The sequence below is a fragment of the Colossoma macropomum genome, unplaced genomic scaffold (genome assembly GCF_904425465.1).
Source record: "Colossoma macropomum unplaced genomic scaffold, Colossoma_macropomum, whole genome shotgun sequence".
In the NCBI taxonomy this organism is placed as follows: domain Eukaryota; kingdom Metazoa; phylum Chordata; class Actinopteri; order Characiformes; family Serrasalmidae; genus Colossoma; species Colossoma macropomum.
In genome coordinates this window covers 10,007,028-10,026,463 of record NW_023494796.1, presented here as the reverse complement: position 1 = coordinate 10,026,463, position 19,436 = coordinate 10,007,028, and the positions used below count along the sequence as shown (strand labels likewise).

General features: G+C 39.1%; 1 protein-coding gene across 1 annotated transcript; it reads right to left on the bottom strand.

Moving 5' to 3' along the window:
• Window positions 1-358: 358 nt before the first annotated feature.
• LOC118816883 (CD209 antigen-like protein E) lies at window positions 359-4,801 on the bottom strand. Its single transcript, XM_036583487.1, has 6 exons — window positions 4,672-4,801; window positions 4,471-4,551; window positions 3,959-4,081; window positions 1,421-1,563; window positions 1,146-1,252; window positions 359-1,044 (listed from the first exon to the last, which is right to left on the bottom strand). Exons 1-6 carry the CDS (start codon window positions 4,763-4,765, stop codon window positions 900-902), a joined length of 693 nt encoding a protein of 230 aa, XP_036439380.1. The 5' UTR covers window positions 4,766-4,801; the 3' UTR covers window positions 359-899.
• Window positions 4,802-19,436: the final 14,635 nt, after the last annotated feature.

Here is a 19,436-nt window from a genome sequence, read left to right as displayed (position 1 = left end):
AGACAGTCAACTAGAGATTATAAACAGATCCTGCACTGACTTCATTCAGCCTCCAGGGGGCAGTCAAACCTTCTGATCATATATCTGATGTCTGATCACATGTCTGACTACAAATTCTGTGATGTTGAGGTCTTTAACCTCTGGATTCAAGGTGACATTAACCTTTTGTAATCCCTCTTTACTACCAAATACAATTACTGTTGTCTTTCCTTGCTTAGCTGAAGGAAGTATTATATCATATATATATATATATATATATATATATAATTTTATTGGGATAGTTAGTAAATCTGGGTGTCGTCAGTGTAACTATGATAATCATCAGCTCTGTCTGTTCAAATCAATGTGAACTCTTGTTTCTCTTACTGACAGACACTATTACACAGTTCTGTGGTGTCTGTATCAGTGTACTCAGTGTGTCATGCTGGTTTTGCTGGTGAGCGGCCCTGGTGGTCTACGCTGGTTTTTCTAGCAAGGAACCCCCCTTCATTTAGAGGATAATGGTTTCAGTATGACTCTACTCTAAAGTCCAGGACAGACTGAACTGTGAGAGACATTAAAGCTTGATGTTTTAATGATTTTAGGGATCGTGTTATAAACATGTCATCATCTGTAAACTAACACCATTATACAATTTATTTATTTTTTTTTAGATCTGATTCTTGGAGTTTGCAGCACTTTTAATCTCTGACTCCCCCACCCTGTTTCTCTTCTCCCTTAAAAAATGTATAAGCAAAAAGGTCAAATGTAATTAAAAGAGTGACAGTTATGAATTCAATACAAATATGCTGTTATTCACTCACAGGCTGGTGACCATTTAGCTAAATGTTCCCTTACAGATCCAAACAAACTGCTGATATTCCTGATATTCACTGATATTCATTCTAAAACTCTGTCAGTTAAAAATATCTTTTCTCACAAATCCATACAAACCAGTCATTACAGGGAAAATCAGCCCAGTTATTTACAGGATTAGGCTTGTAACCAGTTACAACACAGTCCTCATCTCCTGCTGCACTGTTGGGTTCATCATGTCCCCAGAACCTGAAACAGAGAATCAGAGAATCCACTGTGTTTATCAGAGCAGTGAGGAGTGACAGTCATTAACTGCAACATCACCAGAGTTCAGTTCAGTGATCTCTTACTTAGTGGTCAGCGCTGAGCCGTCCACCCATTTCCAGGTCCCTTCTTTCTCACTGTCAGTCAGACCAATCCAAGCTGTCTGACCTTGTCTCAACTTTTCAATAAAGTCCTGTTAACAACCAGATGTACATTCTCAGAAACAGAGAGGAAAAAATAATTTACTGCACACATATATGTGCTTGTATGGCCTGATATAAATAACCATCCCATCTCTCTCTCTCTCTCTCTCTCTCTCTCTCTCTCTCTCTCTCTCTGTCTCTCTCTCTCTCTCTCTCACCTGTTCTTCTCTGCTGTTTATGGTCACCAGGTCTGCTCCTCTCTCTCTGCAGTCCTGTCTGCTCTTACTCCAGATCTTCCCTCCAATAGAGATGAAGTACATACTGGTGTTGAAAAATGTCCAGTCTTGCTGCTTTGTCTTCTCTATGAATTGAACACAAACACAGAGATTTATTCTACACTTTAATACCACAGTTCATTTCTTCTTTCACGCCAGTCAGTCAGATTATTGGATCCTTGGTAATTATTCCTCACATTAAAAAGAAATTACTGTACTAGTATTTATTTTGCATCATGGGTTACACTGATATGGGAATTGAGGGATGATGCCGGTCTGATGTTTTTAGCGTATGTATTTACTGATACTGTGCCAATTCATACACATTTATAAACTGTAGAAATCAGGGCCAGAAAATAGTTCAGCTACAAGAACACATTCAGATTCAGCTTCCTGTCACTCCAGCAACTGAGACATGTTTTTATTATCTACACTTGTGTCAGCAGAGCACCAGTTAGTTAGAATCTAATCTGGACTGTGGTTTGTGGCACTTTTTGCTTAAAAAAAAAACAAACATCTGCTGGTGGTTAACTGCTTAGAGAAGCTGAAACCTGAGGTGGAGCAACTGGTAAACTGCTATAACCATGAATCAGAAGAAGCCTAAAGTATGGCAGCATTTCACACTTTTGAAGGACAACCCTAACGAAGTTAATGTATGCAAGAATTCGCTTATCATTCAACAACATCAAACAGGGCAAACCACTTGAAACGAGTGAGTTACATAACTAGGGGGACATTCTGTGATTATCTGTGCAGATTTACTACACATATAATGCAGGCAGTAAGTCTATTTACAAGGCAGGGAATGGACAAAGGCCTCATACGCCAGCCTGATCACATCAAATAGCCACAAATTAGAGTGACTGTACATATAAAGTAAGTTTATAAGTTTGTAAGTTTCTTGCTTAGAGAGCAGCAAACACTGTCTCGACTCAGACAGGCTTTGTATACTGACTTATTTGTGAAGTATCGTCTCACTATGATCATACCGAGTCTGTTTACCTACTCCGTGTATGACCCGTTTTCCCGTCCTGACCTTGTTTTTTGCCTTGACCTTCTGTTTTGTTGTGGATCTCTAGTTTTTGACTTCTTGTTCTGGTTTTTCAACTGTGATTTTGGATCTCTTTGTAATGAAAGATCTTAACTCCTCCTCGTCTGCGAGCGTCTGGTTCTGTCTGCCGTTGTTACAAAATGTCAAAGTGTTTTTATGTTTAAATTTATATTTCCCCCTCATATGTGCAATTTTGTTCTCAAAATCAAAATTCAAGTTCAGTTTTATCATTTTAATCTGCCATTTAGTGAACTACTACTGACATTTCATTACACAGAGATTCAGATGTTTGATGAGTAGCTTTAGTTCAATTAAAAGGCATTTCCATAACTACATATTCATGCCTTACAATAATGGTGTATTACTGAGTGGTTTCTAGAGTATAATGATGGTTTGTTGAGTAGTTTTCACTCTCTAATAATGTTTTTGAGATTGCATTATCAAAGAGAACAAGCTAGATAGATGGCAAAATTCAGATGTAAAAGGGAAACAGTGCTTGTCCTCTTTGCCGTTACGTAGTCTTGTCTACTGCGCTCATTCTGTGGCAAAATCTTTTCGAAAGTGCATTCAACCTGATTACATTTTCATTTTTCCAGGCTTCCCAACCTGTCAATCATCTCTTCAGGGTGGGGCCAACAGCAGCTCAGTGGAAAATTCTTCTTCTGGACCGGCGACTGATCTTCTAACATAAGATGAAGTAAAAAGCAGTATTTCCACTTGTGATGATCACTATGTTATAAATGACCCAGCAAGATTCTTTAATCGAATTGTATGGCAGATTTTTCTGATTTAATAAGTGGGTCTAAATGATTGTCCGTGTTAGCTGACCGTAGGCTACAGATTAATCCAGGATAGAGGGCTATTATCTAATGTACATAGTGCGATCTAGTTATATTGCTTGTTCCACTTTATCTGTTACCAAAATATGTACTATGTATATGTATGAAATGATTTAGTTGCTCTTGTAGTGTTACGCATAGACTAGGTGGTTGTGTGATTGTCTATGTGTAACAGCACAGGTACAACTAAATCATTGTGATCAAAATAAATTTATGTTTAACAATAATATTTCATGCATAGTTTGCACTTTCAAAAGGTCAGTCGATGGCCTTCATGGGAAGTGAACTCACTACACAAGAGCTGGTGAAAGCTCGTTTTACCAGATAAGCTACGGGACAATATAAGTAACATTAACCATTGTTCATTAACCATTAGCTGTGCTAATGAAACCTATAGTGGTTTCATTATAAGCCACTACTAACACGAATACAACACAGACGGATTCAGAACAGCTTGTTATAAGAACAATGTTGTCTAACTGAGAGAACCGATAGATGTGTTCTCTTTAGCAAACTAACATAAAACTGGTCCAACTCAGTACAGTTTTATTTTACATTTGAAAATATTAGTAGTGTATAAAATTCACTAACCCAGTTCAGAAAGCTTCCTCTGGAGTTTGTCTCTCTCTTTCTGTAACTGATCTCTTTCTGTCGTCAGGCTGGTGTAACTCTCTTTAGTTTGGTTGTTACAGATGGTCTGTTCCAGGTCAGCCACTGAAAGTAATAGAGAACTGTTACTGAATTAATTGAGCCAAAATCTTCATATGTGCACGTGCTGTCAAAAAGAATTGCTCAGACAATTTTCGACGTACTGATTACTGACAATCATCAGGGAATGAATGGAAATGGGCAAATGAGAGTGTCTGGATAAAAAATAGTCTTTTACAAATGCAGGTCTGAACCCAGCCAATAAACAGAAACTGTTCACTACAATTTGAAGATAAAGGCCACATTGTCATTTATAACTCATTAGTTACTTATTAGTTACTTACTAGTAAGTGAAACTTATTATTAGTGCCTAACAGTGACAGTGAGGATGAAAACAAGAATACATCAGTGTGTTCTAGTTCATAAAGTGTTTTAAAGTATAAAGCTGAACTTACAGTACAGTCTCAGAGCAATATTGAGAGCTGCCTGAAGGATACACATCACACCGAGACATAGTACAGCCAGCCTGAACACTCCTAAACATCAAACACACACAAATACACCTTTAACAGACTAGTGAGGTGAATGAAAGTGTCCATTCTTTTCTGATATGGCTCTTTGTCTGTGGACATGTGGGTCAGTATGTGAGCACTTACCTCTGTGTTGACTCTCTCCACATGACTGAGAGGTTTTGTCCACTTTTTCTGTGTTCTGGTACTGAAGAGGTTCATTCTGAATGTCCATTTCCATATGAGTGACTATAATATGCTGGAACACTGCAGCACTTTAACCTTACAGGATCATAAATGTGAATCAGATTGACTGACACTGCAGACAGGAAGTGTCTCTGTCGCATGTAGCTTCTCTATTGGTGAGAGATTGGGTTAGATATGTTGATGTTAAAGATAAAAAAGAGAAATGAGAAAATTCCCCTCACACATAAGGTGAGAACTTTAAATTAAACTATGTTAACTGACTAAAAACACTTAATATGAGTAATGATGTCTAGAAATATTAACAGTGTCCTCAAAATGGGGGTTTTGGGTTAAATTGGGCAAATAGCCTTAAGCCTCAGCTTACCTGAATTCAAATTAAATATTTATACATTTTAATGAATATAATAATTATATTCACTTAAATATAATTAAGTAAAATAATTTATGCATGTTATACTGCTTTTACATTGCAGATCAAAGAAGAGCAGCCAAACAAGTGTCAGATTCTATTCAGTATTCATTAAGTACGACTCTTTGTATCTACACTCTTTGTCCGTTTTATAAGTTCCACTTACCATCTAGGTGCACTTTGTAGTTCTACAATCACAGACTGTAGTCCTTCTGTTTCTCTGCATACTTTCTTATCCCTCTTTCAGCCTCTTTCACTCTTTTCACAAAAAAAATGCTGAAGTGAAATCTTTGTCCTCCATCTTCAGCAGTTTTGTTTTACACTTAAATGTGTCATTACTGAATGTAGTCTGAGTGCAGCACTTTAGCGTGCTATTAAAAGAGACATTCTTTAAAATTCCTGCATGATTAAGAGGTTAAAGACAGTCTAAAAGCTAAAAGCTTCCTTATATAAAGTAATTTCATGAAATGGTTATAGAGCACAGTGGCTGATGTCTGAGACATTGTTTCATGATGGTTTTGAGACAAGCTTTGTTATGTACCAAAGCAGAAAATGCAGGGCGTTGTAAAAAAAAAAAAAATCTTTGGGGATGATTTTGTCTTACCACGCCCTGCGTTTTCTGCACTGTAGAGAAACTGACTCAGGCAGGTGACAGGAAAAATCACCAGTGAAACTACATGTGTCCTGGTCAATTTCCTTTCACTTGCCTGAGTCAGTTTCTCTACAGTGCACCATTTCACATAAAAAACCCCTGAATGACTTTTTACATCTCAATGACTGAATTTTGCAAATATTAAAAAATTGGTGGAATATCCCTTTAAGCAGGTATAGCATGGGAGTGTGTGCTTTGCTGAACCAACACCACAACCATGTGATGTTAATCAGCACATACAGAAACCACGTGACTTTCAGACACACCACACAGACTCTTCTGTATCTGTCACGATCTCACTTCTTTAGAAGGCATCGAAGGTCCATTTTTAAAAACACTCTAAAACAGAGGAGAGTATGTGCAGTTCTGACTGTCATCTACTTCAGTTTTCCAGGTGACACTGACTGAACAATGTCTCTTCTTACCATCTTTCTACAGCTTTCACCCAGAAACATGGTTTGTGAGTCCAGGCCTCCAGCTGTGGGGGTCGTATGAGGGCAGACTAACTGAGGTAGAGAACTCTGAGAACTCAGACTGGATGCATTTAAGAAAGAGAACAGAACCGGAGATGAATGAGGATCTGTATGCAAACACAGCAGAGAAGAGATCAACTGATTCAAACAACAGCAGGAGCTCTTATGAAGAAATCTATGCCAATGAAGCTGTTCTGGACACTCCACTGACCAGAAGCCATAGAGGAACTATGACCTCAGGTACTGTTTATTTGTTTGTTAATAGCCCTGGCCTACATAAATAAATATACAGTGGCGTGAAAAAGTGTTTGCCCCCTTCCTGATTTCCTATTCTTTTGCATGTTTGTCACACTTAAATGTTTCAGATCACCAAACAAATTTAAATATTAGACAAAGATAACACAAGTAAACACAAAATGCAGTTTATAAATGAAGGTCTTTATTATTAAGGGAAAAAGAAGTCCAAACCTACAGGTCCCTGTGTGAAAAAGTGATTACCCCCTAAACCTAATAACTGGTTGGGCCACCCTTAGCAGCAACAACTGCAATCAAGCATTTGCGATAACTGGCAGTGAGTCTTTTACACCGCTGTGGAGGAATTTTGGCCACTCATCTTTGCAGAATTGTTGTAATTCAGCCACATTGGGGGGTTTCCGAGCATGGACCGCCTTTTTAAGGTCATGCCACAGCATCTCAGTCGGATTCAGGTCAGTGACTAGGCCACTCCAAAGTCCTAATTTTGCTTTTCTTAAGCCATTCAGAGCTGGGCCTGCTGGTGTGTTTTGGATCATTCCTGCTGCAGAACCCAAGTGCGCTTCAGCTTGAGGTCACGAACAAATGGCCGGACATTCTCCTTCAGGATTTTTTGGTAGACAGCAGAATTCATGGTTCCATTTACCACAGCAAGTCTTCCAGGTCCTGAAGCAGCAAAACAGCCCCAGACCATCACACTGCCACCACCATATTTTACTGTTGGTATGATGTTCCTTTTCTGAAATGCTGTGTTACTTCTACGCCAGATGTAATGGGACATACACCTTCCAAAAAGTTCAACTTTTGTCTCGTCAGTCCGCAGAGTATTCTCCCAAAAGTCTTGGGGATCATCAAGATGTTTTCTGGCAAAACTGAGACGAGCCTTTATGTTCTTTTCGCTCAGCAGTGGTTTTCGTCTTGGAACTCTGCCATGCAGGCCATTTTTGCCCAGTCTCTTTCTTGTGGTGGAGTCATGAACACTGACCTTAACTGAGAACAGGTGTGGCAGTAATCAGGCCTGGGTGTCCCTTAATAATAAAGACCTTCATTTATAAACTGCATTTTGTGTTTACTTGTGTTATCTTTGTCTAATATTTAAATTTGTTTGGTGATCTGAAACATTTAAGTGTGACAAACATGCAAAAGAATAGGAAATCAGGAAGGGAGCAAACACTTTTTCACACCATTGTATGTCTTACATGTTTACAGAAATGTACATATTGGAATCATTTTTGGGAGAAACAGTAATATTTGATTGTCAGTTAAACCTGTTGCTGGTATATTATACAGTTTTATATATATATATTTATATATATATATATATATATATATATATATATATATATATAATATAAAATGTGTATAACTGATTATTGTTGAATCTGCTTTGAGATGGTGTTTGGTGCCCTCTTGTGGATAATGATGATGCGACACCCAAATTCAGCCTGTTTAACATGAGAAATCAAGGTTCTTTATAAATTATGAGCTGATCATACTTGTGTATTTTGTACTGTTATTGCTCACTGACTGATACATTAGAACTGTATAAACTGGAACTGATATCTGATCCTCAGTCAGGAACAGTAGAATATTTACAGTAATAACATAAAACATCACAACAAATGTCACCAAAAACACACAATCATAATTTCTTGCTATTTCTATTAAATAAGCTGTCAGCTCTATTAAATGTAACAGACAATTAAATTCTTATACAGCTACATGTTTAACATTCCAAATAAAATTATTAAGTAAAGATAATAAAAACAATAAAATGTACAAAAAATCAGATGTATGAGACGAAAACTTAAAAGACCATCAACTACATTTTATAAACAGTCCTGCACTGACTTCATTCAGCCTACAGGGGGCAATCAAACTTTCTGATCACACATCTGACGTCTGATCACATGTCTGACTACAAACAGTCAGAAATTATACATTAAACAGAAAATTACACAGAAGCCTCAACAACTTCATATAGTATCAGCCTTTTCAGCATATAATGTAGCCACACTTCACAGCTTCCTTTTCAGGAGACTTGCTTTGTTTTTCCAAGAAATCTGCAGGAATATTTTTCCACACCTCCACAGTTCAGTCTTAGAAGTCGGTTAAATTTTCTGCTTCTCACAATCAAATAAATCCCAAACACATTCAGTGATGTTGAGGTCTTTAACCTCTGGATTCAAGGTGAGCACTAACCTTTTGTAATCCCCCTTTACTACCAAATACAATTACTCTTGTCTTTCTTTGTTTAGCTGAGGGAAGTTATATATATTTATTTATTTTATTTTATATATTTACATATATTTTATTTGCTCTAAGCACTGACACAGAGTGTCTATGGGACTGTAGTCATTTGGTGAGAGAGTTAGTAAATCTGGGTGTTGTCAGTGTAACTATGATCATCATCAGATCTCTCTCTTCTAATTAATGTCAACCCTTGTTTCTCTTACTGACAGACACTATTACACAGTTCTGTGGTGTCTGTATCAGTGTACTCAGCATGTCATGCTGGTTTTGCTGGTGAGTGGCCCTGGAAGTCTACGCTGGTTTTTCTAGCAGTGAACCCCCTTCAATTAGAGGATAAAGGTTTCAGTATGACTCTATTCCAATTTGAACTGTGAGAAACATTAAAGCTTGATGTTTTAAAGCTTTTAGGGATCGTGTTATAAACATGCTGTCATCTTTGAACTAACACCATTATACAACTAATTTTTTTTTAGATCTGATTCTTGGAGTTTGCAGCATTTCTAATCTCTGGCTCCCTCACCCTGTTTCTCTTCCACCGTAATAAAATAATAAGCAAAAAGGTCAAATGTAAATAAAAGAGTGAGAGTTATGAATTCAGTACAAATATGCTGTTATTCACTCACATGCTGGTGACCATTTAGATAAATATTCCCTTACAGATGCAAACAAACTGCTGATATTCACTGATATTCACTGATATTCATTCTAAAACTCTATCAGTTTAAAATACTTTTCTCACAAATCCACTCAAACCAGTTATTACAGGGAAAATCAGCCCAGTTATTTACAGGATCAGACTTGTAACCAGTTACAACACAGTCCTCATCTCCAAAATTACTGTTGGGTTCATCACTTCCCCAGAACCTGAAAGAGAGAATCAGAGAACCCACTGTGTTTATCAGAGCAGTGAGGAGTGACAGTTATTAACTGTACCATCACCAGTTCAGTTCAGTGATCTCTTACTTAGTGGTCAGCATGGAGCCGTCCACCCATTTCCAGGTCCCCTCTGTCTCACTGTCAGTCAGACCAATCCAAGCTCTCTGACTTCTTCTCAACTTTTCAATAAAGTCCTGCTAATGTTGCCGGCCTCAGGCCTAGGGGAACCTGAGCCGTGCACAACACGGTATCATAACAGCGAATGGCTGTATGATGGCGGGAGATGGTCAAGATCTCTCTCTCTCTCTCTCTCTCCCTCTAAAATGACAAGGAAAACCAACAGAGAAGTGAATGTGTCATCAGCCTGTGGCACAAGGTTTATTCTGGACCTTTTACCCACTTAGAAATGACTTCTGTATGTTCAGTGCTATTAAATACACAAAACTGGTTGTAACTCCAGAAAATGCATTTCCACATTACATTCACATCTGAAGTCTGGGCTATATTTATCTTAATTCCCTTAAGTTTGAGAACCTCTATATTGAAATTAAGACTGTAATACAATTATCTCCACATCATTGTTTCAAATAAACAACAACAGAAAACAGACTGCTTTTAGCAATAAAGCTGATATTTCTTTTCCAAGGCTGAGCTGTTTTTCACTAAGAACAAATATTCGGAACACACATCACAATAGTAAAGCTTAGTACAAAGAACCTCATTGTTTTCATGGGCGCTGCCATTTCAGAACAAGCTGCTAACAGATAGCTAAACTATGGGTTAATATAGAAAGTAAACGTTGCTTTCACAGATGCACAAAACGACTAAAAGAAACTACTTTCTCAACAATATATCTGATGTTGCTAGTTTGGATTTTCAGCAGAATGCAGACTTACAGAAAACACAGATGAAAAACAGATTTTCTTTCTGCTACTTAACAGGCTAGAATAACACTTTTGTTAAGCTCGGCTGGCACTCGCGTTTCTCACGTTACCACATACGCTCGATAAAACTTCACAAAAAAACACACCTATTATGAACTATGGTATGACACAATGCTTCCTGAACGTTTTAGCATACAACTGAACTACTTTGAATGTATAAAAGAGCATTCCATACCTCTAAAATGACAAGGAAAACCAACACAGAAGTGAATGTGTTGTCAGCCTGTTGGTTCAACCTAAGAGCGCCCTCTACTGGGTGAAATGAATATAACTCCTTTGTCTTAAAAGACTAAATGATTTGACATTCTCAGCACTGTCACAAAAATAAACAACGGTGTACTAATGTTCATAATAAACAAAATGTAATAAAATCAAGTCAAATAAATAAATAACAAAAAAGAAAATTGTGAGGGCCCCTATTTTACTGAAACTAATAAACCCTTTTATTTTTCAGTCCTCTACACTCTCTCCTACTTTTTTAAGATGGCTCCGGACATCTTACATTAGAGTCAAATCTACAGGACCCAAGCCATTGCCTGAGGATAGAAACAAAATTCCGGTGACGTTGTGTAAGCTACCCTAGTTGGGATAGTACATACCGCATTTACTCCCAGTGTCCATGGCTGATAAAAGGGTTGGCCAAGATTTTGATATGTGAATAGTTCTTTTGGTCTTACAGTCCATGAAGACCTTCGCAAGACAGATTCTTCTTCTGCTCTTCCTCTCACCTCACACCCATCATAGACCTCTGTTGTCATTTCAGGTACATTTTCATTTAGTTCAACAGGTTCTTGAGTTCCTTCTATTTCTGGCTCTAGTTCTACTTGTGCTGTCACTTGTGGCTGTTCAGGTCCTGGTTGCAGTTGCTGGGACTCTTGGGTCACTGCCTCAGGTGTGAAGCATGGCTCCCTCTGGACAGTTTCAGGGCTAGTAGCTACTGACAGGCGACACAAGGGACTTGACAGGTACGATATTTCATCCTCGTCAGAATCATCAGAGTCATGCTCATCCTTAGCACTGCGTGTTTGTGTCTTTGCAGGTACAGTCCTTTCAGTGGTTTTACTGCAGACGTTGTCTTCAAGAGGTAGGTCATTCACAGGTAAGAGAAGGTTTTGGTGTAGAACATGGATGGTTTTGTCTCCAACCTCCGCTTGAACTCTGTACACTGAACTTGAGGCTTCACCCACTTTGTTCACTACCCGGTGTACCTTCCTCTCCCAGTAAGGACGAAGTTTGCCTGGTCCACCTCTTTCACATAGATTTCTGACAAGCACCCTGTCACCTGGTTGGAGAGGGACACCTCTTACCCCTTTGTCATAGTACCTTTTTCCTTTTGCAGATGACTTTTGACTGTTCTCAGAAGCGATTCTGTATGCTTCCTGCATTCTTGTGCCCCATTTCCATGTGAAAGTCTGTCTTGTGTATGTCTCATTGTCTGGGTTCAGTCCAAGCAGTAAGTCGACAGGTAGGTGGGGGGTTTCTGCCATAAAGTAGAAAAACGGGGAATATCCAGTAGCCTCATGCCTTGTGCAGTTATATGCATGAACAATCTGCTGTAGGTGATCTTTCCACCCTGCCTTTTTCTCTTCATGCAGCATCCGAAGCATCTGCAACAGTGTTCGATTTAGTCTCTCCACAGGATTTCCCTGTGGATGATAGGGCGTGGTACAAGAGTGAGATATTCCAGCCAACTGTTCCAGTCTCCGGAATAAGCTGTTCTCAAATTCCCGTCCCTGGTCATGGTGCAGTCTCTCTGGATATCAAAAGCGAGGGATAAAGTCGTGGAATATTTTTTTTAGCTGCCATTTTACCTGACTTATTCTTTGTTGCATAAGCCTGCGCAAAATGCGTGAAATGATCAATCAATACTAGTATGTATTGATAGCCTCCTTTGCTGGGCTCAAGGTGGAGGTGGTCAACAGCAACTAATTCAAATGGTGCAGTGGTGGGATGGACCCCATGGGTGCCTTCTCAGCAATAGTGGGATGTTTCACACAATCGCATTTTCGGATCACGTAATCTTCAATCTCGCGCTGCATGAATGGCCAGTAGAACCGGTCTCTTGCTAGGTGAATCACTTTGTCAGCGCCTACGTGTCCCATGTCATTATGTAATTTCCTTAGCACCTCTGCTTTTAGTTTACTTGGCAAGACTAGTTGTTTGCGAGTCCCTGTCTGTCTGAAAAGAATTCCTTGGTCAGTTGTGAGCTTGTTCCACTCCTGTATGAGTCTCTTTTGTGTCTCGTCCCATTGTTTCTTTGTCCTTTCTATTTGGCTTCCAATTCCTTTCTTTCAATTTCATAACCTCCCTGATTGTCACATTGTCTTGCTGGGTGGCTTTGATGTCTCTGGGCATGACTGTGGACACATCCCAAGAATAAGTCTTCATCTTTGGAAGCAAACAGCATAGCAGCAGCCCATGGCACCTCATCCTTAACCGCCTTGCTCCCCTGCAGTACAGCTGAGACCATTTCTGGTGACATAGCCTCAGTGTACTCATTCATATCGTCACTAGGAGTAACAGGATAACGGGATAGGGTGCCTGCATCAACATTCATCCTTCCTGGCCTGTATTTTACATCAAAATGGAAGTCAGCCAGCTCCCCCACCCAACGATGACCTACTGCATTAAGTCTTGCTGTACTCAGAACATAGGTGAGGGGGTTGTTATCAGTAAACACAGTGAAGGTAGGTGCATAATATAGATAGTCCCTGAACTTATCACAAATTGCCCACTTGAGGGCTAAAAACTCCAGCTTGCCAGAATGCAAGTGATATTCTTTTCGGCTGGACTAAGTGTTCGGGACCCATACCCAGTGCCGCAGCTCCGCATCTTTGGATCCCACTCTTTAAGAACCGCACTGTCAGCTGACTGCAGGGATGGCACCAGATCTCCAAAAGTGGTGGGCCAAAACATACTGCCCCCCACCCATCAAACAAAAACGTGACGAAAGGCCAACGACTAAAACTACCCTTCGTGTCATGTTAAAACTATGTCTCCATAAATCTCTACTTGAACTGTGTTTATTTCTACTTTAAGGTCTGGCTGCAACAGTTTTTAGACAATGTTTGCATCTTTTAAAGAGCCAGAAGACGGAGATGCTGCCATTGCCCTCTGTTGTCCTGTCAATCCCTGTGTGTTGTCTGTTTTTTCCTGTCTGCACTGTTAGAAATAAAGGTTGTGTGCAGCTACATTATTTGTTCATCCAGGTATGTAAATGTTCCCTCAAAGGTACAACAGTGGTTTTAAGGTCCAACCTTAACCTTAAAGGTTAAGTTTTTCCAGGTGAAAAGTACAGATTTGTACCTATTCATAACTTAATGTTTTAAAACAGAACAATACAATAAAATGTCTAGAGACGAGACAGAGTGTGTGGAGTCAATACCACTTCGGATTATGGAACAATTATGTTCCAGTGACAAGAGGGGTGCTGCCCCAGTGAGACTGTGTGGGCTTGTCAGTTTACTGATTTTATAGTATATAAAAGATTTACTATTACAATCCTGTGTTCAGAAAAGGTTTATACCTTATGCCAAGTGTAATGTGCAAATCGTTCAAACTCTATATTTAATTGAAAGTCGTATGAAGACAACATAATAAATGCACTCTAAAAAGTCATTCAGATGGGCTTTAGCAAATACTGAAATATATGCAGTGTTGAAAGATAAAAAAATCAAGTTATATGACATTTCCAGATTTTTTATTTACAGTTATTATTTTATTGAGTTCTGGTGATGCACAAATTATAAGTGTTGTTTCAACACACTATCGTGACTCACCCAAACTTAATATATTTGATTTAATAAAAAGAAAAAATTTCAGTTTCTAGCAACTTAATTATATACATGGTACGACTTAATTTTCTCAAATGTTTGAATTCACCCCACCCACATAGACAAGCTGGAATTCCCCTGCACTTGCCTTGTCCAACCCTGACAGCAAGAGGACTGTCGGCCCGCTAGTGGCAAAGTTGGCGGTCCACTGGCGTTTTGCTCAGGGTTTTCCAAACGGTCCATTGGCGGTTAAGTGGAGTATTAGACAAAAGTCCACTTATTTTCCACTCACAGTCCAATTTACTGATTTTTCCTTCCTTCACTTCTTTAGTTACACTTTGCAAATTAGATTAGTAAGTAATTTTAATCTAGCACAGCTTTAGCAACAACACTTTCTATAGAATCATTTTATATCAGGACTAGTCATTGTTTTTTTCTCTCAGTTGTTGTAAAATTTGTGTAACTGTATTTTCTGAAATAAAAGTCTGTTTGTTTAAAATCTATTTGAGAAGATTAAAAACTAGTTAGAGTTTGTCAGCAGGACAATAATCTGGGTGGTCCGAGGGTGGACCAGCAGTGGCAAACAGTCAGTGGGGTGCCGACCTTTTCAAACGGGCTGATCGATATGTGCTTGCTGTCTGGGAAGCTCTAACGGCACAAACCTTCTTGATTGTGGACAAATCACAAAAAAAAAAAAAAAAAAACAAAGTTTTTCATAAGCAAGGTGAGTGTTCTATCCGTTACAAACATTTATGATCCATATAGCTAGAAAATTTGCTTTTGTGATATGAAGAACTCTGCCCGCTTTGTGACTGTGTTGAAGGTCAGTAGGCACGCACTAATTAGCCAGCTAGCTAGCCAACCAGCTTTTCCGTCAAGTCCGTCAAAGACCGTATTATCACCATTACAAACATTTTTATGTCCTTAATGTTCAAGTTATGCGCAACACTGCTTCATAAATCTTCTCTCGTTTCTCCAGCACTGGTTCAGTTGGGATTCTGATCCGTTCACTTCAGCTTGGCCAGTGAACAGGTCCAGGAGACTGAACAGGTCCGGGCGGGTGAACGTTGTTGGTGTGGGAGGAAGATGTTGTTTGTAGCAGGTCTTCTGAAATATTAATTTAATAAATACAATGTAAAAAATACGAATGACTGCTTCAATGAAAATGTTTGTACAAGCAATGAAGCCAAATGATAACTCTAAAGTCACTTTTTCAGCGTGTATTTATTAACCAAACGCAACAGGCATGTATGCAAATCCTTTGCAGTGAACCACCTGTTAGCCAGCATAAAATGGCACAAAAACTTTATGCTTAACTTACCATTAGATTTATCTGGAGGTTCATCCAGCTGCAGATCACTGTCACTGCCAGGAATAATACCTGACAAAAAGGTTTTACCAGTAATACTATGTATATATTGTACACATGCTTAAGAGAATATTTCAGACTTTACCAACTTTATACATGAAATTATGATAATGATACATGAAATTATGAGTATCTCATAACAGAAATAGTACAGCCTTGTAGTATATTTCATGTGTGTGTGATGACATGACATGCATAGTTTATTTGAGAAAGGTTTCACAATTCATAAATTGAAAAAAAAAATGAAAGTAAATTAGCTGTATAAACTGAACAAGAGGAGAGATATTTATAAAAAAATTAACAATAAACAAAATGTGAACTGTGAAAGTATGATATCATCAATCAGCACGTTTCTCACAGATCCACCATTCATAAGCAGAGCATCTCCTATCGTTCCACTTATTGATGTCTGGATTAAAGTCTACAGTCTTCATTAAACAGATTATTTGGTTCTCCATTGCGCCAGTACCTGAAACCCAAACACAATCAGGTGCTGGTTAGCCGGGTGGCCTTGATTTATTACTATTCAGTCTTATAATGTCCAAATATTTAGATATTTACATTCTTAACTTACATGTACAGCAGTTTTACAGAGGTAGGCTAATGTAGCTAAAAATACTGGGGGTTCCAACTTTGCTGGTTCAGGTTAGTTAAAACACTACAGCAAGTCCACCAGAGACTGTAACATCTCCTCAGAGGTGTTTAATAAGTATATACTGTATGTGCTTTTATGAAAAAGATGAATAGAGATGCATATAATATCAGAATAGCATATAAGGATATAGAGTACATTAAGCATATAATAAGCTGCATAACAGTATGCATTTGTCTTCATTAATAAAACTTAAATAATAAGACTTGAACAATTAACAGTAGTCAAATTGCTAACAATGTGTATATATAAAGGCATAAATTCAACTGCAGCACAGGGACAGTGCTGGTGGCTGCAATCCACATGTATATTTGAACAGCAGTTGTCTATTAACAGTGTGTAAGGAGGCAGCATCTTTAACATATTTAGCATTAGCATGGCATTGGCACACCTTCACACTACTAAGCATTATCATCATATGTGGTAAATAACCCATGATAAGCATTAATCAATGTTACTGTGAAATCCATGAACAAGATGGCATAAACTGATTTCTGATTTTTTAAAGATCTTTCCACTGTTCAGCCTACAGTCGTATCTATTAGAACATCACATGCCCTGTGTGGGATAATCAGGACATGTTGTAGGTGGTTAAGCCTGGACTTTAAGTGTTTAAGTAACTTGGCATGTGTTGCCATAGTAACTCAGATTAGCTTCTTTTGCAGAACCAAAATTTTATGAAAATAATCACATTAGCTCACTTTGTGGACTACCCCATTTTGCAGTTTGAAATTCAGTTCTTTAGACCAGAGGTGCTCAAACTTATCTGAAAAGGATGGTGTGGCTGCAGGTTTTTAGTCCAACAAAGCAAAACACCTGATTCCACTAGTTTAGTCTAACAACTGATTAGGTACTGATTAGGCACACTAACCCTTTACAGATAAGACTGGTCACCCCGGTGTTGGCAGTTCCACAGGGAGCAGCCATAAACTCCAAAGACCATGAACGCTTGCAGCAGGAAAGGGCGGGGCTAATGGTTTAAAGAGTCACCATGCACAAAACATTGCCATGTGTCCTGAGGACTGTTTGGAGCTGTTACATTTGTTTGGCAGCGTAAAAGTGTAAGTGTGTTTCTTTATGTAGTTTATTGTAAATAGTTAATTTCACATCCTTATTCTGCTTTGTAGGTCATTGCCATGTATGTTTGTATTGCCTTTGTTAGTTGTAGGTGTTAGTTGTATACACCATGTTTCATCCACTAAGTCTGTATCCTTATTGTAGAATCTTACTTAAATCTTCTGTATTTTGTTTATAGTTAGAACACTTGTCCTCCATATCTTTATCCTTCTCATCCTCATCCTTATCCCATTGTGAATATTTTCTTCCTGATCAATTGTATGATATTCTGTTTGTTAAATGACATCAAGTTTAATACAGAGCAACTCTTTATATCTCTCTGCATGGTTATCCATCCCTTTTGTGTTTTAATGGACACACCATCACGACAGCTTGCCTCCAGACTGCATCCTGCTCTCCCACCACTATTTCACACTTGGTTTACACTACACAAAAAAAAAAATCTGAATTATTGTGTGTACAAAGATCAATTATAATTAAATTCAAATATTTATTCATATAACTTCCCTAAGTTAGGAATCCTATTATTTTTTTTACCAGTTAGCTTGCTGCAAATTAGAGGCTAAATAATGACAATGACTACCACAAGCTGTCTCACAGAATAAGATGTGAGGTAAATGTAACATGAAATTCAAACCTAACGTCATTGTTATTTTTAGACATTGAGACACTTTCCCAGAGAATGTGAATATTCACCGTCTAGAAGATGAAGAAAATTTGAATGCTTCATTTCGTCATGCATGTGGTCATTATCAGTGTTGCTCCAAAAGTGTCTTGTTGCCATATATCCTTTAGTAATATATATTTTTTTTTGCTCAAATTAGCAGCCTCTGGCTTTTTGGAGATCTGCAGGTGAAATACAAATAAAGAAGCCCTTTTGTGTGTGTCACGGTTTCACAGAATTCAGACGCTTGCGGATAAAGAAAGAGAAGTACGCTTCAGAATCCAAAGTCGTCATCAAAAAACAGGCAAAAAGGTCAAAGCACATAGAACAGATATCCAGGGCAACCAATCCAAAGGGCAAATCCAAAAAACAGAGACGAAAAGAACGGGTAATACAGGTTATACACAAAATCAGGATCATAGATAGACCGCTCAGTAGTGTACAAAAGGAAACAATACCTTGCAAATAACTAAGGCTAAAGCCCGGGCTTATAAGCTAAACTGAGGAAGTCACATGATCAAAACACACAGGTGTAACACATCAGAATTCGGGCAATCGAGAATGCTGATAGGAGCGTGTGGGGAGATCAGCAGTCAGCTGATCTCCCTGTGTATTCTGGGAGAAGGAGTCCGTGTGTGTATTGGGGTTTGTAGGAAGCTTCAAAGTCAGTCTCTGGGAGATCGAGTCTGTTTCTTCGGCTTCGCTCGTGACATTCATGACAGTACCACCCCCCCCCAAAGAGTCCGGGGTCAGGACGACCACCACTAACTCCACCTGAACGCCAAACAGGGGCAGACCCAGAGCTGCCGAGGCGCCGACTAGATGAGGACCTTTCCTGTGGATTCCTCATAAGAGCAGGGAGAGAATTGGAGAGCCCCTTTCGCGGGCGCCCTCTGGGACGAGGAGCAGGCTTGTCCGGGTGCTGGCTGTTAAAGTCTGCCACAAGGCCTGGATCTAGAATGTCTTTAGCTGCTACCCAACTCTGCTCCTCCGGTCCGTATCCCTCCCAGTCCACCAGATATTGGAGTTGTCCTCCGCGCCTCCTGGAGTCCAGCAGCCGACGTACAGCATAGACTGGCGCCCCATCTATCTCCTCAGGTGGAGGTGGCGTGTCACCCGGCGCAGCCTCGTCCAAGGGCCCTGAAACAACGGGTTTAAGCAGAGAGACATGAAAAGAACGGGAAACACGATATCAGGGAGGCAAGTCTAGTCTATACGTTACATCATTGATTCTCTTTACTATCTTAAATGGTCCAATGTATTTGGGCTGAAGCTTCCTACTTCCCTCAAATTGGCGAAAGTCCTTGGTAG

What these genes read in the sequence shown, in the direction of transcription:
- LOC118816883 (XM_036583487.1), bottom strand. Translation starts at nt 4,765, where the DNA reads ATGGAAATGGACATTCAGAATGAACCTCTTCAGTACCAGAACACAGAA. An exon ending in TGGAGAGAGTCAACACAGAG is followed by an intron (nt 4,552 to 4,671) that starts GTAAGTGCTCAC and finishes TTTGATGTTTAG; the next exon opens with GAGTGTTCAGGCTGGCTGTA. An exon ending in TAAACAGCAGAGAAGAACAG is followed by an intron (nt 1,253 to 1,420) that starts GTGAGAGAGAGA and finishes GGTTGTTAACAG; the next exon opens with GACTTTATTGAAAAGTTGAG.